The sequence below is a fragment of the Pogonomyrmex barbatus genome, unplaced genomic scaffold (assembly GCF_055798465.1).
Source record: "Pogonomyrmex barbatus isolate J1 unplaced genomic scaffold, ASM5579846v1 scaffold9, whole genome shotgun sequence".
NCBI lineage: Eukaryota > Metazoa > Arthropoda > Insecta > Hymenoptera > Formicidae > Pogonomyrmex > Pogonomyrmex barbatus.
The window spans coordinates 2,142,436-2,169,299 of NW_028297193.1; the positions used below are offsets into that span (position 1 = coordinate 2,142,436).

The window sequence follows — 26,864 nt, forward strand, 5'->3', positions numbered from 1 at the left end:
GCGCCGGAACGCGCGCTCGAGGATCCTCCCCCGCTGCTCTTTCGCTGGCGACCTTAGCGACACATGGCGCGCGACGAGGACGGGAGCCTCGGAGAGTCTCAGCCTTTCGAAACTCGTCCCGTTTCGCGTCGTCCTGTTTCGCGAAATGCGGGAAAAACACCCGCGAGAATTCCTCCTTCCGATATTACACGGGGAAGATTTGTGGCGCGAACCCCCCTCCCTCTCCCCCCCCCCCTCCTCTGCCCCCCTCCCCCTCCACGCACCTCGACATATGTATTACTCCCGAAGCGAGACGACCGCCGCCTTCGTCGTTGTGTTACCCCCACGTGGAAAAAATATAATCGAAAACACTCGAACCGGTAATTCCGTCGCGTCGTTGCGACGACCGGGCGCGATCATTTGCATTCCGCGCGCAGCGTTTCGAGCTTATTCGAGCTAATAAAATCTCAACACCTGGAACGTTTCGTTGGTTACATTATCACGCGAATCCCGAGACGCACCCTTTAATTTCCTGCACGCGATGACGAGGATAAACGGGATTGCCTATAATGACCGTTAACTTACTCTTAGTTATAAGTATACACCTATAAGTATACACATTTCACTGTTATATGTGTGTTTAAGTAACGCGACTAATTGTAACAAGCCGATTCTACGCCTTGGGAGTAACGTTCGACGTTGTTCTAACCCAGTTTCCTCCCATTGCGTAATTAATAAGTTAAAAATGAATACAGTCGGAAAATTCATAGCGGAATCTTTCGGTTATTTCGTTTCTAAATATTCATGAAGAAAATTCACGACTGTGAGGAAACTATTTGTCTTCCATAAACACACGGGGAGCACTTTGACTTATCGATCCCATTGACAGATATATACGGCGATAAAATTCGAATTAGAATAAAATTATCGCGTCGGAAGCACCCATCTTTTCGGTCCATCCGCTTTCTCTCACGTACGTTCGCATGCCACGACGACGCAAATGTGGAGGAGCCAGACGCGGACGAGAGTGAAAGAGCGATTTGGTGACATCAAAGTTTAATAAGCGCCATAAGCCGATCTAACCTGCGATACGCGCGGGTAAAACTCGCCGAGCAATAAAAGCAGTAATAAAGCGTTCGCCTTTCTCACGTCCCGCCCGCGGATGGAAGAAGGAGTGAGGGTGGTAGAAGAGAAAGGGAGAGAGAGAGAGAGAGAGAGAGAGAGAGAGAGAGAGAGAGAGAGAGAGAGAGGGGCCAAACCTAACGTGCTCGCTCGCTCACAACGGTGGTTAGCCAAAAGGTTAGAAGGGCGGGAACACATTAGCGGTGGAAGGTGGCGTGCTCATAGAGACGTCCGGCCGCCCAATTACTCCCGCATTAAATCAATGTTCCTCCACCCCCGCCGACCATTCCGCCATCCCGGTAATAAACCGCGGCCAACATATCTGCACGACTTACGGGCTCATCCCCCGGTGTCGCTCACCCTCGCCTTGCTTAACCGGGAACGTCGCAGGAATGCGCGTTCTGTCGTAATATTTGGCTTTAAATCATGTCGCGCTGACAGGCCCCACTTTCTCGCGTTTCTTCTTCTGATTCATCCGTCGCCAGTCCCGGCGAATCGCGAATTACGTTCCCCGCTGTCGATGCCTGGGGTTCGTGACTTCCTAACAAGAGCTACATTCCTGAGGTAAGGAGACTAAGACATTGAACGTCTCTTTTATATATATATATATATATATATATATATATATGCGATAAGAATTTTGAAATCCGTCTTAATAGCGGATGAAGTTTATAAATATCGTTTTTTTTTTTTTTTTTTGGAGAGAGAGTGGATTTATGATTCGACGAGCAAGAATAGAAAAAGGGGCTCGAAACGAACGTATACGCGATATCATTCAACGCAAGATTAGGTTCGCGCGCAATTTACGACGACGATCTTATTCCTAGCCGAGCTTTCATATAAAAGCTTTTTCCTGTAAGCTGCGACACGGGATTTGGACTTTGGGGTTGAAGCATAAGAGGGGCAATGCGCGATCGCACCGCGACGAATTAGTAATACCTATACAAGCGTCGACTTTGGCCGGGTTGCCTAGAGAATAATGTCACATCAATATCGCACCGAAACGATCGACATTTACCTTCAAGATTCTCATCGTGAAAAAAATCGTTCTTGATACTCGAAGAATTGTTATTTCGATGAATCAAATCTATCTATAATTGAGATATTTGGAAGCAATAAACTCAAAGTAATTAAAACAAATTTCTTTTTTCTGTTTTCAGGTACCGAGATGACGCGCTCTGCTGGTCAGACAGGTAAGAAATTCATCATAATTGTCTCAATTTCCGCAAATTACCGAAAGCTTGCGATCTTTGCGAATATGTATTTATTCATTGACAAACAGGCGGCTTACGCGATGCGTCAGAGAGCGAGGGGGAAACCGATCTAGCTAATAATACAAAGCGAGGCTATGAAAAGGAGCGGCCTCAGAGGAGACCGAGGAGATATAAAAGATCTTGCTAGTGAGGTGATTGATACAGAGAGATCGACGTCGCGACGCAATTCCATTGTTCAAAGTGAGCGCTGCGGCGCGTACGCAGAAGCAACGAGCAAGGCATCGGAGTCTGGCACACGAAGTTCTTACCCACGGATATAAATCAACTCTCTCGAGTGACGAACGAATGTAGAGTCGGCACGTAGCCGCTTCATGGGCCGCCATGCGGCACCCGCAAAACGCACGAGAAACATCCGAAGCGATACTCGCGCCCCGTCGTTCGCCAAATTTACGCGGATGTCGAATGTCTTTCCTTCCCCCTCCCTTGGACGTTCCGAACGAGCGGCCGCGATTTTATAAAGAGCAACAAAATCGCAAACAGAAAGATCGAGAACATGAGTTACGATGGTGTTTACGATCCGTGTGGCTTATTCCGTAAAACGCGCATCCGCGAACGGATCCATTATGCATAATCACGTGGCGCATAGGACAGTATAATTAACGACGACGAGCGAACGCGCGACACGCTCGTATCGCTGTAATTAACCGCGAGCGATTTCACGCTAATTGCAAACAACGGAACGGCGATTAATGACACGCGGATCGTTATCAGGCCGCCGCCGCCGCCGTCGCCGCCGTCGTTGCGAAGGCACTTCTCCGTCACTCGCGAATCTTCGAGCCATCGCCCATTATCATGCCTCATGAAAAATCTCACGTCGCGGTATTTGAACACAGCGGTTCAAATTAATGAGGCGTCTCCGACACGTCGTACGTCATTGCGCGTCGTACGTTGCGGAAAAGATACCTCGAATAAATATTAGCGATCGAGTAAAATCTCGGGGAAAAATTATTCCAAATAGCACGCGACGATTGAGAGAAAGCGCGCCGTTTTCGCGTTTTGTACAACATAAATTATACCCAAAGTGATCATTAAGCAGGGGCGATTGATCGATAAGAAAAGGAGCAGCACGGATAAAAAGATGCATAAGGGTTATCTCGAAACTCGTCCGGAGCAGGTTGATAATTATTAAAGTATCGATTAAATGCTCCGTTCGCCTTGATTGATCAGCATTTATATCATGGGTACATCTACCTTGTCGGTTCCCTACAATTTTAAACCGGGTGCTCTCCCGTCCTCTCCCGGAGAGAGAGAGAGAGAGAGAGAGAGAGAGAGAGAGAGAGAGAGAGAGAGTGTCCATCGCGGGCTTTTAAGCTGTAATGCGCCCGTTTTCCTTCCTGCTAATAGCGCCGTTAAAACAGCGAAATGTTAATTATATTACTCATAATCGCTCGGCGCGAGATTACTCGGCGATCTTTTCTTTCGATTTTCGCGTCGATTGTCCAGGAATCATCGCGATTAAATCTCGGGATTTCTCTATATATAAATTAATAGGCACGACGGCGTGTCGCGCGTCGTCCGGTTTCTCCGCGCGTCCGCTCGAACTCGAACTCGCGCGAATGTCACGACGATGGTAAACATCATCGTCATCGTAGTCGTCGTCGTTGTCGTCGAGAGATCCGCGCGGTTACGAGTTCACCGAGCCCTTAAAGAATCGCGGCCGCGCGTATTTTTTTGCCGACCACCGCGATTTAACTGGATGTCGTTACTACGTTGTTGGGCATTGTTGTCGGTCCCCGAACCCCCCCCCCTCCCGCCCCTCGTTCTCCGTTCATCGATTTACCCTCACTCTCTCTCTCTCTCTCTCTCTCTCTCTCTCTCTCTCTCTCTCTCTCTCCCCCCCCCCCCCCCCGGTCGAGCGACCGTGTGTGGAGCGGAGTCGTCCTCTCCTTTCCTCCACTTCCCTTCGCTTCTCTCGCTTTACCAGCCGATCTCCGATCCTATATTTATTGTATCGAAGAGACCAGAGCCGCCGCATTCCTCGCGCATGCGCCGCCTGTAATGAGCGGTCTCCAGTCTCCTGTCTGTCTTTCCGTCCGTCTGTCCAGAGGACCGGTCGACCGGTCGCCTCTTTCATGCCCCCTACTCGTCCCTCCTCGGGAGGATTCCCCCTTCGTCCACCTCTTCCTTCTCCGCCACCGCGTCGCTTCTGCCCGCTGTTCTTCGCTCGCTTTGGCTCCCTCGCTGCTCCATCTCGTCACTGTCGGCTGGGACGTTCGTCCATATCCAGATACCCGCGCGGACCGAGTTGCACTTTCCTCGCGAAATTCATTTCGCGTGACCGATTTTTCTCCCCCCTCCTCTCTCCCCTCCTCTCCCCCCTCCTCTCCCCCCTCCCCCTCTTTCAATTTGCCCGATTGAGGTAACGTTAACGAGAATATATCTCGAAGGAAAGGCAATATATGTCATTCCGCTTATCCGAGTAGTTGTAATAGTGGCACTATTAAACCAAAGTATAAAAAGCGAAACTGCATTTTGCATCGCCTTAACCGGTAACTCGATATCAGCCAGAAGACGTTCAATTCTCTGTCGCAATAATACGGACAACTATCTTACGCAAAAAAATTTTTCTTACCGAATTCTTGATCGACTTCTGATTCGGAGAGATCAGTGTCTACGATCGCGAAAATTTTCCCGTATTTTTTTCTTGAATATAATTTCCTCTGAAACCTTGAAAGTAATTTCCCATTTAAAAAAAAAGAGGCGGGAGACGGAAGGATGGAAAAGTTGAAACAAGGTGTACGGGTAAAATAACGTTCGTGGAACTTATCGCGAAACGACAACGACTCGATGACGACGAGAAAGAAACTGCGAGAGCACGGGAAGAAAGATGAAGTAGCGAACGAGACAGGCGCGCTCGAAGTAGACGAGGCTGATGTTTTATGCCAAATTAAACGATACTATCCCGATACACCACCTCGTAGAGACCAGTCTTCGTTCCACTGCCATTTTCGGAAAACCGCATTTTACACCGGCTTAGCCGGACAAAAAGCGTGTATAATTGCGCACAATGCGGCGGATAGCCCGGACAAAAATCCAAGCGTCGTTTAATAGCGCGCGGTGCGAGCGCGCGAACTTTGGAGTCACGGCGTGGCTCGGCGCGGCGCGGCGCGGCGCGGCGTGGCGTGGCGGGGCGCGGCGCAGTGCGACAGTGACCGAAAAACAAGCGATGCGCGGTGATCCGTGATTCTAATGCCGCGGCTAAAACCAACGTGTGAAAAACAGGGCGGACTCACTACTACCGGCGAGATCCCGGGTGGACTGCGACGAGGTCGGGGGGTATCTAGACGTACACCGCGCAACGGCGGAATGCTTTGAGCGGATCCGATACCTATTAAGATCGTAGAAAACGGATCTGCCTCGAAGTTGCCTAGTCAGGAGCGATCCTTCCCGTCGATTCGCCACGCATTTTTAGCGCCAGCGATACAAAACGCTCCGAGTTAGTCGCGCCGCATACCGAGCTACGCGCTCCCGATACATCGGAATTACATCACTGTTGGCCGCGGTTAAAATCCGTACGTTCGGGACGCGAGAAGAAAAGCGTCAACTCTCTCGGAAATCGTCGAGCGAGCCTCTGGGAACAATCGTGGGACGCGTCGCGATAGAGATGAAAAACGAGAGGCGTTGAGAGAGAACATATGAGAGATTCTCGATTCGATTGGTTCCCATTCGTAATCTGTTTCGAGCGAGTCTGCCGCTTTAAACCGATAGAGAAGGAATAGCGAGAGAACGTGAGAGAGAAGCAGAGGAAAACGCGGCGAACGATCATCGGTACGCACGCGTGTACTTTGTGGTCACCCGTGGGGCTCTCCCCATTCAACCGGTGGCTCGACTCGCCCACTCGTTCGTTCATTCATACGCGGGGAACGCGATTTGAATCGATAAGCAAAACTCGGAAGCGTGTCTTCCCGCTGCCTCCTGCGCTTGGATCCCGCTCTTGATTCTTGACGAAGCGGCGAGAATCACCTCCGCCCTTCTCGTCGCGTCGCGAAAACAAATGTTCGCGACGCAAATTCAAGCGAAAGATGTAAAAATTCCCAACTAATATAATGTTAATAAAAACAATCAGCGATAATGTTAATAAAAATATCATCCACGCTCGCGTTCAAAGAACGCAAGCAGGAATACGCCGAAAGTATTGCCTGAATTCTTTTTCTTCGACTAAATCTAAATATTTTCACGATCGAATGCCTAAATCTAAATTCGTTTCCATTCGCGCAAAATGGAGAAAGCGCCAATCCGTCGTAAGGGTATAATCCCATTAGGCTTTAATCGATGATCCCCTCCACCGTGCAACGTAGCGTTAGGGTCGGCCGAGGGATAAGGTTGCGGCGTGAAAATAGATACGCAAGCTACCGCGGAGATACGGCGTTTTATTGGCGTCACGGGGTCCCAGATCTCACGATCGGTCAAATGAAGACAGAGCGTTGGCGCGTTCCGCTCTGGCTTGACGGTGTTAAAATCACGGCTGTCAGAGAGCGAATTCCTGTTTACAAATACATTTACTCTTCAGAGCTTTCTTTTTTATACATTTATGTTTTTTTTTTTTTTTTTTTTTTTTCATACGTCCCAATAAATGTCTAAACTTGAAGCTACGATAATCGATTACGTGCGATCTCGAAAGGTGATTTCTGCTTGCGCTGCCGCGATTATTGACTTTATTTTTCTTCCTCGCGATCATTCGTGCAAATAATATAATCTTTTTGATAAAAAGAGAAAAAAGTTTATTAATTCTCTTCAGCGTTTCTGCAAAGCGCGTCACGTTGGCGAGAAAGGCACGCGCGCAGCGAAGATCACCGGCTGGTGGGGATGACGTTTTGGGGATGATGGGGGTGGAACCCTCGAAGGGAGCAAGCACGAGGGCCAACACGCGCCGATGACACTTACGCACACGTTCTCAAGACCGGCCGTCACGCGGATGTTCCTACGACACTTTTCCTCTACATTCGTTTTCATGCCGGAGTTATTTTACAAATTACATCACGAAAAATTACAAGAACATTTTTTAATTTGTGTCGAAAGAATTTACAACGCTTATCGCGATTTTTGTGACCGCTAACGTGTTGTGTTATGTATTACAGAAACTGCATTGTGTTTGAAAGAAGTTCATACATCTAACGATTTACAAACTCTTTAACGATATGAACGGTTGATGTTTAGAGATTTAAGAACCGAGTGCGCGACGATCGCGAAAGATGATTCATGGCGGGGCGAAAGCAACGCAGACGTAGGCCCGTGACGTAAAAATCGCCCGACGAATTACGCCCGGCGAGACTTTCCTGCTACGACTCGTGGAAAAGCCTCAGGAATCCGCTCGTAGATGCGAGATGTGGCAATCGGCGAACCACATGTGCGCGACCACGTATAACCACCCCGCGTTTATGCAGCTGCGAATGAACAGTAACGAATTTCACTCGTGGTTTCATTCTAGGAAACCGTCCATGGACGACGTCGGAAATCCTACCTCCGTCAACGCACGGTGAGTACTCTCTCAGTCCCGATTCGCGTTCCACGAGATCATCTCGCACGTCTCTCTCTCTTTTACCTTGGGTAGTGTCTTAAGAACGAGGACGAGTGTGATTCGCGAGATATTACGTGTCGTCCTTTGAACTCGAGTTATTATTTTGCATCTCTAATACGAATGATAAATTTTATAGTTAAAATGTTTCGAGTGCATCCATGTCCAGATTAATTTATTTAGCGAGCTTTGGAGGCGTCTCACGTAGAAAAGGAATTACGAACGCGACGAGGATCTTCTCGTCGGGCCTGTAACGTTCTTTCGGCACTACGGATTACATTTTGACGATGTTACAAGCGCTCGTAATGTTCGTTAATACCGACATCTTCTTACGTTCGAGTGTCCAAAGTGGAGCGATTTTCGTAGGTAAAACCTTCCCGGCTAAAATCTTATCGGCTACGATCTACCCTTCGTCCTCCATCGAGAGAGAGAGAGAGAGAGAGAGAGAGAGAGAGAGAGAGAGAGAGAGAGAGGGAGGGAGGGAGCGCGGCCTATCTGCCGCCGTAACAATTGAACCCGTAATAGAATCACATTTATTCTTATTACCCGACGAGGTCAACCGACCAGCGAAACTTCGAGACCTTCTCCTCGCTCCCATCCGACTTCGGATCGGCTTTCCTAAGCCATTTCCACGACCTACGTTATTTTTCCCTCGAGCTCTCCGTCGTTCTCTCGCCGTCCTACGCCGTTTTCATGGTCCACTTTTGTTTATCCCTGCGGTTCTCCCAACCTGCGATCTCTCCCGAAACGCGAAACAATCGACCACCGCCGTCCCGAATGTAAAGAGCGGAGCGATTCCCGACGTATCGCGGAATAAATACGAAATGCCATTAATCCGGAATGGAAAGGAAGAATTGTACGGGCGACGTCTATCATCGAGATAAGCGACGGCTGAGATGCAATCAACGCTACGTTGTTTCGTTAGCCGACGATCCGACGTATTTAATATGTATAACCGTGACTCACACATACACACACACACACACACACACACACACACACACACACACACACACACACACACACACACACACACACCACCCACCTACGTCGCGTGAAGAATCTGCCACTTTGTATCTCGCTCCCCATCTCCCCGTGATGTACCTTGGAAGTTAAACTGCAAGGCCATCAAAATCTTTAACCGGGTTATGGAGATGCCGCTTTCGAGATAAATCGCAAAGTTTTTGCATAAAAATTCTTTCAACTGAACTTTGCGAGCTCTCTCTCCTTCTTCCCCTCTCTCTTCCTCTTTCTCTTAATTCTTTGCTATACTTTTTTTTATATAAATTAAAAATACAACGACAATATCTGTAGCGCTTTGTACGCTACGAAATATACAAAACTAGCTTCGCGTGTACGAGATGTAAAGTATCGAAAAGACCGAAACGGTGAATCGTCAAGGCCGCGTGTGACGATAAAGGATATGGTGGGCGTTACGAGGTGCTGGATCGTCACTGGAACAACCGACGCTCGAGGCGACAACCTTACGAGATGCGTTTTCTCGAGTTACCGCTGCATCTACGTGCAGAGATACAGAAATTTCGCGAGAACGAGGGCGATAATTGATTCTCGTTATTCCTCGCTCGTATAATAATTTTCCTTTGAAAAAATCCGCCTTCGTCCGGCGGGCGGAGGTCAGTGCGTGCGTGATCGCGATTTCATCTTTCGGGAAGAGTTCGATGAGCGGTCGAGCCTGTCGCGAGCGTTAGCTTAGACAGGAGAGACTCCTGCTGTACCACCATTAATATTAATGCATTCCGCCGTATTCTCGGTCGTATTGTGCTCTCGCGTCGCCGCCGCGTCCAACAATATCGCCCTCGCGTTTCTGTAAATGACGCCACGCTCCGCGCCCGTCTCCCTTTACCGCGCCGAGCGGAGGAGCCGAGCGGAGTGCGGCCGGAACGGAACGGAGTTTTGTCCGCCGGAGCTGAATATTCACGCCGGCCGATAAATAAAACTCAAAGGAGGAAAGCGAAACAACGAAGCCACATTTTTCCCCGCCCGCGCTCACTTTTCTTACTTGGTTCGCCTCTCCCTGCCGCGGGGGGGAGGGGAGGGCGAGGGAGGGAGGCGGGAGGACCTCCGCGGTGAGACCGCATTGTCGCATGGTTTATCTCTCGTCTTACGAAACGCGTCGAACAATGCGCGTTTCTATGCTCTTGCTTCTTCGCTCGTTGCACGCCGATGCGACGTGCGGCGCTGGAATCTGCCGCTCTTGTTTCGTCGCCGAGAACAAGCTGTCAACTCGATCTCGATTGGAGAAAGTTATCTCGCGCTATTTATATTTTCTACGCGCGCGTTCCAATTTCACTTGTGTCAAAGCGCGAGCGCATTTCCACGCTCGTTGCGCGCGATCGCGCGACTGACCGAACTCGAGACGAGATCGGATTTTTCAGTCTCGCGCGACTTCTTCGGGCGGAAAACAAACGGATTCGTTAGATTTCGATTATTTATCTCGAGAATATAAAAAAACCGCGCGCGCGAAACCTCGTATACGAATATGGTGCGTAAGAAGCAAGATTTAGAGGAGAGATACACTCGGGAGTCATAAGTATAGCCACAGGGTGCCTGCCTCTCGCGAGTCTCCCCTCCTCCTATCGGCCAATACAAAGAAAGGATTACACGGGTATTTCGGATGCGATATCTATCATCGTGAATTATCACGTCGTACGTTGGAAAGTTGCCGAAGATACCCATTGTGCTCGGCCGATTTAACGGTTAAGAACCTTTTTCTCCTTCATCCCGGAGAATCGTGCGATTCGCGTCCGACTCGAAAGATGCACTTTTATCCGATTTAAACGTCCAAACGCGAAACGTGACGTTACAGTTACGAGCGTAAAACGCAAGGGCCGCAGCCTCTCTGCTCGTCTCCCGTTTCTTTCGCTCGGCTCTTCCGGTTTCGGCGGACGATCGACCTGCATCGGAACGGAAACAGGTTGGTCGAGTTTTAAGCAGTCCGAAGACGTATCGCAAATTAGAAGAACGTGCGTCCGGCGACTTACACGTGGCGCCTGTGCCGCGACGTCGAATTTCTGCACGCGGCCCGCGTGCAGAATCCCTAATAAGTCAGCGCGCCGTGCGGCTAGACAGAAGTCTCTCTCTCGCGTGCGCGCGCCCGCGCGTATTCGCATGCGGCCTGCCCGCGGTGGAGACGTAGCGACGTCACGGATACGTGGGATTCCTCTCGAGCAGCTGGATCACGTGCACCAGCGGGACGTGAGGCTAACTTAAATGCGAATCAGGAACTGTGCAACGCGCGCCACATCCCCGCCGAGAGCCGGGTCCCCCCCTCTCCCCCCCCCATTTCCCCCCCCGCCCGCCGTCGCGGATTTTGAACGCCGCCCGATCCCGATTGTTTTTCACCCCTCATCGTCCTCGCCACCTATCACCTCGTCTCTCCGGATTCACTTGGACGGAGACTTAAAGCGGTATTCGACTGGACGTCGGAAAATCTGCGGAAAATCGCTGACCTCGCGCAACGCCGCGCGCAACGCCGAGATTACGAAATCGCGAATCGCGATTTTACTCGCGGCATCTTCGCTACTCGTATTACGCAAAAATTGCGCAACGGAGGATAATTAATGTCCTCCGTACAGAGAATTATTTTTCATAGAATTATTTTTCACGATCGTTACTTGAGCATCAGGTGAAATTTTTCTTGCGGCGAAATACCGCACGCGCGGTACCCCAAAAGTCTCTTCAGACGCAAAACCGAAGGAGTAACAATAGGTATTTTCATTAGTCGAGTGGTTCGGTCCAACGGTGGATATTTGATTCGCTTTTTATCGCACGGCTTCGCATTCCGGTCCGCGTAGTCGCTTCGTCGAACAGGAACGGAAAAACGCCCGCAAAGCTGACTTCTCGATTGTAATGTCGGAAGAAACTCCCGGCTTAGGAGTAAATAGCATTGTGAATACGCTCCGAATGGCGCTTTATTTATTCCGGAATTCCGTTTCGCGCGCGCAAGAAAAGCCCGGCTGCTCTCCGCCCGGTGTCGCTCGACCTATCGAAATAATATCCGCGTGGACTTTCTCGAGAGGAGTAAAACGAGTCGGCGCGCGTTTACCTTCCCGGACTCTCTCGTATTGCCCGACATTGCATTTTGGACTCGCCTGTAGACCGGTGGAGCGATCGGCGTGTCTTATCTAATCTCAATATAATTGCGAGAGCGCGCGTCATAAAATAGCTTATTATACTATAGAAAAGTTGATTCGGGGACCATAATACGGGGGTCTGGAAATTAGCTTCGCCCGTCTGCCTATCTACAATGGTGATGATTATGTCTACTTATAGGTATAACTACCTACGTGCGCCAAACTACCCGTCTACCGTCTGAAAATAATCTCCGCGGTCCTGCCTACGTCGCCCTCCCTCCCTCCCCCTCCCCCCCTTCTCGCCCGATGAGCTTGTCGAAACTAGTTTATGAAACGAGTTCGGTACCAATGACCTCTCCTTCGCGTAGTTCTACGATACCACGGTTTAGTGACGAAGCTTGTTTATGTGTTACAGATTTGAGGAGAGACACTACGCTTTCGAAAGGTACGCTCAACTTCACTCAAAATGCATGCCGCTTTTTTTTTTTTTTTTTTCTTTACTTTGTTCACGGTTGTACCCTTTTTTTTTTTTTACCTCTGCGTGAAAGTCTTTATCTCTCTTACCGTTCAAATCACCATGGCGAGAGAAGCGGAGTGTACAACTACGAGTGGTGTAGCGCTTGTTAGAAACGATGCGTTCTCGCCACGCATCACTCACACACGTGGCTCTCTCGGGACAAAATTGTATCATTTAAAAGCGAACCGCTTAAGTTACCGCAAAAGTGACGTTACCGAGAGGTGCCGGCGTAGTCGCAACGATCCTTTCTTATACCTATACATAATACATATACGCGTTATTGTCGCGTACGCGCCCTGTAATAACGACTTTTCCCGTGGCGGGCCAGCCGTCGAGTCGAACGTCCGCGCTCGGTGACGAAACGCGATTATGTAAAGGCTGCGCAGCGCGCCGAATTGCAAAGCAGCAGTTTCGGGACTGTCGAATTTGCTCTCTAGCGCTCGTTTTGTATTATAATGCACGGGCCCGCTTTTGTTTTCCGTATGATTGCCGAGCGGCTTTCTCGTTCTCCCGGCTCCTCGCGCGTGGATCGCGAGAGGCTTTAAACCCGAGGCGTTTATCGCGGGCTAGAAGGGCGGGCCGACGATCGTTCGCGCCTTTCGAGACCTCGAAGGGACCCTGTCCGTCTGCTCCTTTTTTCTCTCTCTCTCTCTCTCTTTCTCTCTCTCTCTCTCTCTCTCTCTCTCTCTCTGTCTCTTTCTCCCCCTCTCACTCTCTCCTTTTCCTCCCTCGCGCGTCGCCATCGATAGCTTTACATATTGCTCTTTTAATCATCGCGGCTCGCGATTACACTCGATCGCGTTTTATTGGCACGGCGACGGAGGAGGCTTTCCTTATTACGACAGAAAATAGGAATGCAACTTATGGAGCGTCGAGGAGGGTATAGGAGCGATATAGAGTTCAATGCTCGATTCAGCCCGGCACAATTCCACCCGAGTCCCGCGACCCGTCTTAAAAGGCGTTTTAAATCGGCGTGTCGTGAAAGAATCCCATAGAGATGCGGCATATAAAGGCATTCCTCCACCAACCCTCCTATCCTTTTTTCCTTCCTCCTTCCTTCTCTCATCAACGTTCGGTCCGCATCGATCTATCCCGTTCGAGCCCGTTTCTCTCGGTCCGGCTCATTGCGTATTTCCCGTAGCGCGTACTATTTCGTCCCTGAATAATTTATGTATTATTTTCTCGTCATCAGCGATCTCTCGGCGATACATAATTTACGTCTCGCGTTCCCGATTCATTCGCTCGCGCGTGCCGAGGACTCGCCCGGCAAAATTTGCGATTCCATCACGACGTATCGCGCGAAAAAAAAAAAAAAAACCGTTAATAATAAAAGGCGAAAAAGCATACATTTGTGGATTGCCGCGACAAGCGCGGGGGAGAGGGGGCGCGCTCTCCTATTCATTTATTCCATAAATCTGACGATAAATAACCGACATATTGGGGCGTTCGCGTGGCTCCGGATCCCGCGGCTGCTTATCGTATCCCCCGCACAAATGCGCCGGAACGCATTTAAAATGTATTGAACTGTCACGGAGCAGTGGTTTTCCGGATTTTTACATTTTTCATCGGCGCCCGGGTGCAGGGCCCGCGTGGATTAGTGAGTTATTGTTGTTCTAAGTGTGTCGGTCAGAGGGAGTGAACCCCAACTTCTGCCGCGGTAATCCTGACCATAACGGCTCGCACCCCACAAAAATCTCTCTCCCCTCCCCCTTTTCTTTCGTCCCCCCTTCCTCCCCCCGCGCCCCCGTGAACTCCGTGCCAAATAGCCGCTGTTTGCCGATCCGTCTGTTGAATTTCGCGGCCGGAAGCGTAATTTTCGCCACTGTTCGTATATCTGGGTCGCGATCGCGATCGAAAAATTGAATCGTTTGACGTCACATATCGTTTGAGATACCGATTTACGCTACGCGGCTTCAAAAGTGCTTAATGAAAAAAAATTGCCAAAGGAAAAACATGTGGGTATGATCGCTATTATAAACATATAAGGGACGCGTACCAATTTGGCATTGGAGACGGCAGTACGTTGCAGTGAAGCTCGACAGATATCGACCCTCGAGTTTGTACCTCATTTTCATAGATACACGTTTGCACGGCATTTATAGAGGCACTTTCGTACGCAAAAGAATTTTTCCCGCACGCACATACATGTTTCCCCATCATCTTCGAAAGATTGAGAAAGGTTTACGTAACGCAAGGGACATATCCGATCCGTGAATTTAGACCTGATCGTCTTGTATACAGCATCTCCCCCACCGCATATTTTTAATATCGGAGATTAGATAGCATCTTCTGAAACGAAATGTCGAGAAATCGTGATAGCTCGAGTTATATAAATGATCAAGTCGCGTCAAGTTTACATTTGGGTGTGCTTATGATTATGATTTGCTATCAATTCTCACAGAGATGATATCGATCTTTTTCTTTTGCTTAGACTAGATTTTGTCTTTTTCAAGTATCACATACGGTATTGCAATCAACTGATATAAATTCGCAAATTCAAGTCAATAAAGTTATCAATAGATGGTTATCATAGCCAGACTAAAAAATTACATTGAAAAATTGACGTGTTATAAGAATCGATTACAATTTATAATTATTAAAACGTGTTTTTGCGATATTTCTTGGAAGACGTGTTATATGATCGTATATTTCCTGTCATTTACGTCTGCGACATACGTATATTGAAAGGATCTAATTATTATAATTTCGCACTATTTTGTATAATATTCCTAGAAAGATATTTAAAAATTGATTGCAAAGACTCACCGATATGATGCGCAGCAGCGGAGTTGTCATTACATAAATCTGCAAAATACAAATATAATCAAAATTATAGCAGCGTTCAAAGTAATCATAAAAAATGAAATTAATATATTATAATAAAATAATAACATTAAAAATAATTTCCGAAAAGATATTTTCCAGCGCAAACTTTCGCAAAAATATCTTAAGTGAAAATATCTAATTTTTATTCGTTATTAAAAATACAAAATCAATAGCAATAATTGCTCACACACAAGCAATAAATAATATATAAATAATAAATTGAACTCACCCTTGGGTTGATTATGTTGCTCCGCCGACGCCCGATGTCTCTCAGACCTCGACTTCCTCTCAGATTCCCTCGTTGCACGTAGATAACACAATACACATTCGCGAAAACACGAGTAATTACGATCGCGCGTGTATCAATCACTATAATAATCGCGCGACACGAGGAACACTCTTATCATGCTTCTCGATCGAGCGAGATTATCTTTTGCGACTTTGCGATTCGCGAAACTAAACGCGACCGTACGGCACGAGCTCACCCATCGAAATAACACACAGAGGCGTCGGTGTATTACTGTTGTAGGTCAATCGTCTATTTTCAAAGTTATGTTTTTGTATTACTACGCACACGCCTTCGTCGGCGGCGGTTCGATTTTAAAAATACACAACAGTAAATACACAAACAGAGTTTGTCGCCGGTCGTCGCCGCGCTTATTTTCTACGAGTCTCTAGTTGTAAGACTAAAGATTATCAATCTTCGACATTTAATTAACTCGTACGGTTAAGTGTCCGCTAACAATCAAGACGGCGATTATCTTTCGAAGTAGATACTCTGCTGTGTGTGTGTGTGTGTGTGTGTGTGTGTGTGTGTGTGTGTGTGTGTGTGTTGTGTGTGTGCTGTTTCATCTGAAGGAAAGCAGACAATGGCGAAGCAACTCGAGCATTTAACTTTGTAAAGTATTACATTATTATTTTTATTACTTGTACGAAAAAATGATATACCAATAATAACATCAAGTCTGAAAATAATTTTCTTAAATTAATAACGATATTAATATTGTTGTTTTTAATTAATAAGCCCGTTTTCTATTAAACTTAATACTGTCAATATAATATCATTTTTTCTACATGACAATTTAATTATTTATATTTGTTTGATGCGCCAACAATCGTTTTTGGAAAAATTGATTATTTTAGAGGTTTCAATTTTGATATATATGATTATATGAGATACGCATAAATAAAAGAAAAAAAAATATTTTATAATTTAATAAAATTTATTTAAAAGCGAAAAAATGTGCCAATGAATTTTAATCTTTATAATGTTTTTAATCTAATCTTATACATTTCTCTCACTCATATTTATTGGTAACTTTATTGACTTAATTTTAAAATGAATTTGCAAAACATCGGAAAATAAAAATTAATATCATTTCTATGACAATCGATAACAAAAGATCGATGTGTATGTAATTAACTTGACAGCGCAAATTTTACGTATAGCATCATTTATCAATTTTGATTTAATAATTCCGAAACTACATTATGACATACATATTATTTTTGACATGTTCGTATTAGAATTTTTATCCTTGATTAATTTCTGAGATAGCCTAGTTAACGTAACGCACTGTAGTTGCAAGAAGACATAAAAGCTTATCGCGAAGCTGTTTCGAACGGCACAATCGGGCGAGGAAAATAAAGACTGCGGGAAACCGAGATAGGAATCAGCCCGTTGCAAGATTTTTACTTCTGGATTGAACTCGTGACATTAATGGGCGCGGCAGGACAATTCACCCCAATTAATCCCGACGTGCGAGGGAGGAAGCGGATCTTATGCGGGATCAACTAAGACCGGGAGCATCCTAATCTGCATCGGCAGATTGCTCTGAGAATTGACACCGAGAATTTTGCCTCCACCCTTCGGAGTGGTAACATTTGACGTCTCATCTTGAATCAAACCCTCAGCCATCGTCTCCTTACATCTTCTCCCGCGCCTTTTACCACAAGACACAAACTCGATGCATATATTACGGCGTTTTAATTGGAAAGCATTCCCCGAGCAGCCCGAGACAGCTCCGTAACAACAACGTTATATCTCTCCTTTAACAGACTTAACTTATATTTTATCGTTGTGTACATATCTGCGAGAGACGGTCGTCGGTAATTCGTCATCGCTTTTATATGTTTTTCTTCTTTTTCGCATCTCGAATAGTTCGTTGACTCAGACAGTCTCAGACAGGGCAAACAACTTTTTCTATTCTTTTAATTCGTAATATGTTAAATGGATCGACAGAGGCTATTGTTTTATCACCTGATAATAAAGTAACTGCGTGGAATCCATAAGTACTTGTAGTCAGGATGAGAGGAAGGAGGGGTGTTCTCGAGTTCTTGACCGACTGGTAAAGAAGTGCACTATAGAATTGCAAATATATGGAAATGTTTTTTCAATCTTCTGAATAGTGCAATAAGAAAGAGACGAAGGAAGAGGGAGAGAAAGGGGGAAGAGAGAGAGAGAGAGAGAGAGAGAGAGAGAGAGAGAGAGAGGATTCACGCGCTGCTTAAATTACGTATTTAAAACGCGGAAAAGACGCGCTCTGAACGCCTTTTGTTGCACACATTTTTGCTCTGTATTTATTACTCAAAAGATCTACAAGATACGTCAAGACAGTACGAACGGTAGTTTGTCTCGTTTTTTTGAAATAGACTTTTCCGGATAGAAGAATGCGATTTCGATAAAAGAATAGAAAGGTGCTCGAGCGAAAGCATCCCCCCCTTTATCCGATCCAATGCGCCGAGGCATTCCAAACGTTTCGTTTAATTAGCACCCTGCGTTTCCTCGCAGCTCGTAAAGGGAAGAAACCGGCCGACGGTTGCACGTGGGACGACCGGTAGTCTCGTAGGGAGGTAAAAAAAATTTCCGGCCGTTTCACGGTAATTAAAAATGCTGCAATAAAAAGGAGGAGATTCTTTAATTCGTAATAGCGTAGACCGCCCCTAAGACTAATATATATCCCACTCTTCTCGTTCATGCTAATCGATCGACTTCGTATCTCCAAAACGCCCCCTCTCCCCAATGTTACCAGATTGTACAATTAATTGTTTAATTAATTATACTCAAAAGAGAACATTGATCCGCGTCTGTTAATCGCACTGTCATTTTTAGCACCCGCACGATCGTCAATCAATTCGCAATAAAATCAGTAAATATATTTATGAGAATTGAAATAAAATCTGCGATAGTGAGTTATATAAAGTCATCGCTCTTCATTTTCCTTTTGTGAAAAAAAAAAGAAAGTGCCACCGGCGGCGTATAAGCGACAGTAATATAAATCTTACTTAGGGTTGTGAGATACATATGCGCTACGAACGCTACAGTTATTCATAAGCAATGGACCATAAATTATACAATATAATGTTATGTCACTGAATTATTGAAAATATCGATAAATATCGTATCGGGCTTAAACACGAATTTATATAGCTCTTATATTTCCGCGATGCTGTCGGTCTTCTCTGTCGGTTTATGAATTTGCACACGAACAGAACAGTTTTGCTGGCAAATCTAAAGATTTGGATACAGATACAGATTTGAAAATAATTTTTTTGGATCTTCAAAATTATTATCTACGACGTTCAATTTGATTGTTAATAGAAGATCAAAAATTTTTGCAATTATTATTAAATTTAATTGATATAAAATTAATATTAATATTTTATTTAAGCGTCTTGCATAATAATTTTGTTTTTCCCATAATTTTCTGATTTATATCCGAATTTTTAAGTTTGCCAGCAAAATTCTCTACGCTTGTTCAAGTGCGAGATTCGTACGAAAAGAAATAATTTTAATTGTGAAACATAGTGTGGTGTGTGTGTGTGTGTGTGTGTGTGTGTAGTGTGTGTGTGTGTGTGTGTGTAGTGTGTGTGTGTGTAGTGTGTGTGTGATTTTGACATTGGACACTTTGCATCCAACGTCGAATGATACGTTGACGGTCGGGTCGGGCGAGTATTAATCAGGTAGAGAAATGTCATTATGAGAAACATTGTTCGCGGGGCAATCTTGTAAAGCATTATTCTAACTAAACTGTCATAAACGAGAGGAAATGAAAAGAGCTGCTTAATAGCTTATGTATGCAAATTCCGCGCGGCAGATTGCGCCGAGTGCTCTCGAGTGAGAGAAATGGCGGTAGTCGAGAAAGCGGTCGAGAAAGGGTGACTGTCGCCCTCGAGGAGCTCTTCTTCGCGATATGAACCGAGTCCGACGAGGAATGTAAACGATCGACAAAGAATCACACTTTTATCTATCGCTTTACGTATTCGTGACGGATTTAATATTTTCTATCGAAATTTGAAATTGTAGAATTCTCTCTGAAGTTTTTCAAATCGAAAGATTTCTAATTAGGAAAATTTTTAAAATCAAGCGGTAGAAAATGAAACAGCTTTAAGAAAGTGTGCTACGCTTGTGTGGATCGTGCCATTATCGGGGACACGCGATCTAAATTCGAGGAGCATAATTAAAGCGGAGTCGGTGTCCCCCGCGGAATACCGAAGGAGGATCGCTCCTCGATCCGACTTCTTGATCCAATTATCGCGTCCGAATTATCCGAGCTTCCTCCCCCGTTAAACCCCGATCCCGCCGCATCGGTTTTAAGTCGGTTTCATCTTAAACAATTTCATTTGCATAGCAAATAATCAAACAATTTTCTTTGACATTCAAATTAGGGAAAGAATAAAGCGGGTCGCGCAGAGTCGGCGCATCGCCTATAATTTCCGAGGATGTCAACTAACCGAGTGTAATTCGCCATTTACATTTCGGGCATTCGCGAAAAACGGTGAGGACGGTCTCTCTTCGATTTCGCGATTTATATACCTTTACGACTTGATCGCGTGACGTATGTCGTATTGCGCCAAAATTGCGTGAAGTAAAAACGCTTGGCGTCGGAGGTCGTTGGAGGTATTTGGAAATGGCGCATCAAATTCAGTCTGGATTTAGTGCGCGGTGAGAAAGACGAAGCTCGCTCGTAATTTCGATTGACCATTGAATGTTGATCCAAGCGGGCATTCTTATGTATGAAATTCACGTGCAACTCCGACGCGGAAAATATCGACGCGGGCTTCTGGCCGGCCATCACATATAGATATTATTGTTATTGCACTTCTTGAAATAACGTCAGTGGGATGGTGGCATGTGCGTGTGTGAGCGGGGGTTGCGCGCTTTCGAGCGGAGGGTGAACGGACGCGTACGTGGCTCTCGGGGCAGGGTCGCGAGGGGGTAGGGTCGAGGCGTCATTATGCAAAGGAGATGGTCAGCTCGGTAATCCCGGGAATCCCGACGGCCGGAGGTTGTCGCATTCGGTACATCTTGCGGAATTGTTTCTGCAAGATTGTCCGCGAGCAATGGACGGCCGTCCCGAGCCAGTCGCGCATCAAAGTCTGATGGATGTTCGGCTTTATTGAAAAGAATATCGTACATCACCTCGAGGCAAGGTCGCCGTCTGGACCGCCTGCGGCCGTCCTCGGCGATACTCGTAGCCTCCGGCGCGTTTCCGATGGTGATGGTCTCTGGATTTAAAAGTCGACTTCGGGATAACGAGAAATTGACAAACGCATCACGAGTGTTCCGTGTGTTATGCAAAGATTGCGCGCGCGATGCATTACGCCATGCCGCTCGTATTATGAAGCGTTCGTGCTCGCGTATTATTTTCGGAGCTGGACTCACCGACTTAACTTAAGACGTATACGGTCATAAAGGAGCCACTACGGTGTCACGCTTACGAGGGGTCGCTTTTCCCCACCCCCTTTTCTCCCTCGCCGGCGCGTTATCCGAGCGTACTTCGAGAAGATCGGTGCATCCGTGTGTACGTATTGCGGGTCGTATTCGAGACGCGGATGAATCATTTATCGAGTCCATAACCCGACGTACCGGCCGGCCGGCCGGTCAGTTTTATGCCGGCGCAGTAGAATTTGATCAAACTTCGTTTTGCGGCCACTCGGGGAGCAATAAGCGGCCGACTCGCCCCTAAAACTACGGCCCCGGAGGTCTCGTACCGCGCACCGGGATACCGCGTAGCGGCTCTTCCCCCGGTGCCAACCTCTTCGGATCCCATTTCGGAAATCCAAATGATCCCCGCCGCGCCCCCAGGATCGTGTCATAATTACCCAAGTACAAAATGAGTGGCGTTCGATCGTGACGTCGATCGATCTCATCAGTCGTGGACCGATCTTGGGACGTCAGGCGTCGAAGGAAAAAAAAAAATATTTCGACAATATGATTCCTACATGTGCAAGAGGGGTATCACCGTATCAAAGATTCATGACGGTTTGTATTGTACACGGGGGGTGCTCGTAAAACAACGCGGCGTGCGACGCTTTAATTTGTTTAAGTTGCGAAATATAGGAACGAAAGCAGAGAGGGGGCGGTGCGGTTCTCCTTTACGCGGACTTAGATAGCCCCGTGACTCCGCGTATGCGACATAAAAATACTATAAAAACTTCCTTCCTCATAATTCGAGCCTTCGCTCCCGCTTTACGGGATCTTAGAGCGCGCGAGCAATATATCTAAGTTACCGACTTACGCGTTTCTCGGTCGCTCGATCCGGCGTTTCTTTATTAGATTTTTTTTTTTTTTTTTAAACTATATTTAGCATGAGAGAACGTCGTATAATTCAGCTGCAAGAAGACGTAAAACGTCCATGCCCGCGTTTTTCCCGCGTTGCGGATACATTCACTTTCCTCGAGCGTGAAGGGTCCGAGGAAACCGTGTCATGAATCAAGACGATCCTTCGCGCGCAGATGAGAGGTCGGGAGGGTAACGTGGCTGACACTCGGAATGGGTAATTACGTACGTGAGTTATTGAGAAATTGTACGGGAACTTGCAATTAATAACGCGAAAAGTGATTCCTGGACGCGCGTTACAGCGCGCGTTCGAGATAAATGAACTCGACGCAGACGCGCGGCTCCGACCGCGGGGGGAGGGGAGGGGGAAGGAAAGTCAAGCCGATCTCCCATACGAAGAAGCCCGCGCTGTCGGCCTCGCGCAAACTCATAAATCTCGGAGCAAATAATTGACCGACCTATACTCCGGCAAGTCGGATCGGCCGGTGTTGATTTAGCGGCGTTCGCTCGCCAGCGGAGAGCGATCTGTTCATTCGATCGGGTCTGCTTACGATCTGTTATCTATCCGCGATTTGCCATCCGTGACTGGAAATTGGATCATCTTAAAGACTTCACTCGTCGTGAGACGAGACGAGGACATCGCACGAGGCTCCCGATACGAAGAGAAAGAACGAGAGAGAGAGAGAGAGAGAGAGAGAGAGAGAGAGAGAGAGAGAGAGAGAGAGAAAGGAGACGCGCAAGCAGAACTAAAAGTAACTAAAAGTATTCTCGGAAAACGGTAGCCACAAAGACAACGGGTTCCGCCGCCGTCGCCGTCGTCGTCCTCGCGCAGATTTTTCAAGGTACGAACAGACACTTCTCCCGTGCTTCCGAGAAACGATGACGGACAGCCGGACGGACGGAGCCGGAGCGGAGAGACCGCACCGATCTCTCGCGGTTCGCGCCTCGCCACTGGACCGGGCGTTCAGAAGAGAGCGCGTTTTCTCTCTTTTCTTTCTTTTTTTTTTTTTTTTTCAAAATCACCAGTTCTCGGTGCTCGAGTGCGGGAATATCACCGACGGAACGCCGGTAGATTCGCCTTTTTATCGTTTCTTTTCTTCGTACCTCTGTCGCACTCATATTTTGCGCGTTTTATTCCTCCCCGAGGAAAACCGTATGTATGACACGCGGTTGCCTTCCTGCCTCGTCTAGCTGATTTTGTACGTAAAACGCAGTTCTTTCCCCGTGAAATGTAATCACTTTTGTCGCAATGAGATTTAACGAATAATAATGCTACCAGGAAGTTAACATCTAGAAATATTCATTTCTATCAATGTTAATTAAGATTAATTTTAATCTCGGTTTAATTTACTTTTTGTTTTCTTTATTTCTAGAAAATAAGCAAAAAATAGAGTATGTTAAACCAAAATTAAAATTAATCTGTATTAATGCAAATGAACATTGAACATCTATTTGATTTATCTTGACTATAAAACTGATTTTTTAGATGTAAATTAAAATCCTCTTTTGTTGTGATGAAATCTTTATTTTATATCAAGCATTACAATGATAATAAATATATGACTTTACTGAATAACAGTAATGAAAAACGAAAATAAAATAGTAACAGTCAACTAATTAAAACACGAGATTAGTTAATTAAATGTCTAATAAAATAATATATATAATTTATATATGTATTTACATATATGTACATATACATATATGCAAATGAATGTTGACAGCATTAACGCAATGAACTTAAATAGAAACGGTATTGCGTATTCACCAGGCTCTACGAGGGGTGAGAGGCCACGTTACATCGTAGAAACTCACGCGCGTAAGCCAGCGGCAACTTTACGATCCTATATACCAACGAGTTTATTCTTTTATTACATATAACGTGTACCAACTTCCCATATCTCCACGCGTCATATTACCTTAGTACGTCTTCCACGGATCCGTGTCTCGCACCGAAAATTTATTATATATTTGCACCCCGCTTACATTGCAACTGCAGTAGTCATATACAGGAATCATTAAAATTACATATAATAATTATTTTATATTACATATGTATAATAATTATATGTCCTGCAATATTGAAATTAAAGTGTGACATTTCTCTCTCGCGGCGTCGCCAAATAATCGTCCAGTCCGAGGGTCGAACACGCGTTTTCGGATCGAATCGCGAAGTGCGCTTCGCGATCCTTCGTAGCGATCTTGTTTCGTCACCCGGTACACGCAAGGATCTCGAACAAGCCGTTGTTCTTGACTCGCTGACATAGATGTCAGAGACGATATCGCCGTCGTCTGCCGCGCGGTCTCGAGTTACCTTCGTATGTTATCCGGATCGTTAGAGCCGCGTTTCGTCACAAACACAAACCGGATCCTTCCTCCGCGTTCTTATCCGCGTCCTATCTGCCGAATTTTCTTCTTGTCTAGGAGGAGAGAATTAATATCACCCGGACTTGCAACGGCTCGCCGACGACTCGTCGCCGCGACTCAGTCGGCTGGACGCGGTCGTAGAGTAGTTTTCGGCATTATCAGCCTGACGCATCAATTCCTGTAACACGAGCTGCCCGATGCGTCGTTTAAAGCATCGCGTTCGTGAATGAGCAGCCCCTCGCCAGCAGGCACCCCCCGCGGATTCGCGGGAAAGCCGCGGCAAAAGTGTCGGCGCGGTGAGCGCACGTGCATCAACTAGCATCGCGCGTCATTATCGAGATTATCGAGCTAATGATCGGCCGGTCATCCCACTTGTTTACGATCGCATTTTGCTCGCGTTCTTACCCCTGTAATTAATTTAACCCGCGCGCGCGCGCCTTTCCGTCCGTTTCCTTTCACTCGGCCTGAACGAGCGCCTGACGGAGGTGTACGAGCGAAATACGAACCGCTGATCAGCTCCTCTTGACGTACGACGATGTGCCAACCCACTCTTAGCTTCGACCTTCGTTCGGCGCTCGAGGAAAATGGCACCTTTTCGAAAAATCACCTTTGACCCTTCCCCCTTCGCCTGACCGAGACACTCGAGCGAATTCGTAAGGATGGCTCTTGGATTTTCTGACAAAGGAACAAATTTCCGCTTCGAGTAAAGTACGTACGCGCTCGTGCACGCCGAGCGAGAGTCTTAAAGGATACTTTCGTGCCACGAAGTTGCGTTAGCCAGCTTACGGAAGTCCTCGCGCAAATCCGAGCGCCGAGGATTTAGCCCGAAGTCTTTCGGCGCGAACTGGCTTAACCAGGCGCATTAGGCACGCGGGAACAAGAAGCATTAGAGGAAACTTAATTCCGCGCGAAAGTTCAGGTTCCTCGCCCTCTCGCGAATTCCCGAACGTCTTGCGATTTCGCCATTATTAACGTTACGTTTGTCTTTCTACGTAACGCGAATCGCAAGATTAACCGATCGCGCGCGTCGGAATTGTATTACCGCGAATCGCATCGTGCGTAATTTTGCGCGGTCATCTTGCGGAGAGGAGGCCGCCTTTGTTTATTATATAAGACGCACTTTCGAAAGTATCGTTGGGATTAAGGGAATAGTGCACTTACTAAGGGTCTCCGTACCTAATCTAGTAATGCGGTACGCCTGGGGAGCGAAGGGAGCGGCGGGTCCAGGCACGCCGCGGAAGGAGCTTCATTACGGTATCACTCCGATGGGAGTCATTGTGTCACATCCTCCTTACCTTCTTGCTTAGTCATACTTGTAACTCTCTCGCCGCGCTACTCCGCGCCTTTTTCCCACCCCCGGAATCCGTCGGTGTTTCGCGTTCTCGGGAAAATATACACGCGGGATATCGTTCCTTCTGGTATGCAAAATTTCGACGAATTGCCTCCGCGAGAAATCCGCAGTCGTACATTTCTTCTCTACATTTTTCTTTTTTTTTTTTTTATTTTTGTTTCGTTGAGCGGGAAAAACGAGCTCGAGCTGGAGCTCGGCCGAGATAAGATTCGCGAGAGGAAAGCGCGGCGGGCGGTGTATATCGAGCGGTATTACTTAAATCGCGCGGTGCCTTCCCACACGCGGATGCGTGCAACGTAACTCTCCGCCGAGGTACGAACGAACGAACGAACGAACGAACGAACGAACGAACGAACGAAAGAACGAACGGACGCGGGACGGACGGATTCAGTCAGTGAGCGAAGCCAAGGCGAACCCGAGCCGCCCCTGTAATCACAATTGAAGGCTATTTTCTCACCGCTCTGATGATGCGCTCTGATGATGCCTACCTCGCATATAACCTCATAGGATCATCTCCATGGCGAAACATAGAGCCGGGCTTAGTCTTTGCCGCGCGGCGGTGGTCGTAGTGGTCGTGAGCAGAAAATAAGTATAGAAGATGATGGACGCTCGTAGTAATTCCCTCTAATAATTGAAATGTACCCGCGCGCCGGGCCGCTCGGCCGGGCCAGTTTGCGGTGCATGCGTACGCCGTACCCGGGCTTGAGGCATAATTGCGTATCGCTATCAAGTCGAAAACTAATCTCGATTTCGTCCGCTCCGCGGAACGGAACGCCGATGCCTCCTTCTCCGATGACGATGGTGGAGTGACGACCGGCCGCAGTTTTGCCGCGCGAAACGTCGACTCATTTACGCGCGGCCGCGCGAAGATCTCGTTGATCGCTCGTGGCTCGCTCGTCGAGGCTTTCAACGAGGCTAAAGCCGTGCGAATAGTGACGTAGGACAAAAGGCGATAGGCGTGGAACGATAGCGCAAGAGTCCGAGCCGATAGGGGTGACGTGTAGAGAGCGGGTAGGTCGGTCCCGCCAATATGCCGTCGTCCATACATCACGTCGGAGCGACCCGACAAACTGGGGAAACCTGACCAGAAATATGATGTCATTTATATGGTAATACATCGGAATCCCGTCATTTAGATACTTCGATGATTAATGCCTCCGACAAGACAGAGCCAGCTGGTCCCTCTCCCCCTCCCACCCTTCCGTTCTTCTCCGTCGCGCGCGCTACCGCCCGCTATTTCCTCGATTTCTGTTTTCG

General features: G+C 47.1%; 2 protein-coding genes and 1 long non-coding RNA gene across 4 annotated transcripts in view; 2 read left to right on the plus strand and 1 right to left on the minus strand.

Annotated features, from left to right (window-relative positions):
• The window catches only part of LOC105428825 (uncharacterized), a 66,257-nt gene extending 63,977 nt beyond the window's left edge, over positions 1–2,280 (plus strand). The window contains exon 22 of the mRNA XM_089084682.1: positions 2,262–2,280. The gene's annotated coding sequence lies outside the window, so the exon portion shown is untranslated. The remainder of the gene's footprint in view (positions 1–2,261) is intronic.
• Positions 1–15,307, minus strand: part of LOC148934526 (uncharacterized) — a 34,695-nt gene extending 19,388 nt beyond the window's left edge. The window contains exon 1 of the long non-coding RNA XR_016141297.1: positions 15,268–15,307. This is a non-coding gene — a long non-coding RNA (uncharacterized LOC148934526). The remainder of the gene's footprint in view (positions 1–15,267) is intronic.
• The window catches only part of LOC105428826 (protein trachealess), an 81,355-nt gene that overhangs the window by 17,105 nt on the left and 37,386 nt on the right, over positions 1–26,864 (plus strand). The window contains exons 3-5 of one of the 2 annotated variants that reach the window (XM_089084736.1): positions 2,262–2,294; positions 7,804–7,851; positions 12,400–12,429. In XM_089084736.1, the coding sequence (XP_088940862.1) occupies positions 2,262–2,294; positions 7,804–7,851; positions 12,400–12,429 (111 nt within the window). The remainder of the gene's footprint in view (positions 1–2,261; positions 2,295–7,803; positions 7,852–12,399; positions 12,430–26,864) is intronic. The other variant, XM_011641345.2, reaches the window with a different exon arrangement.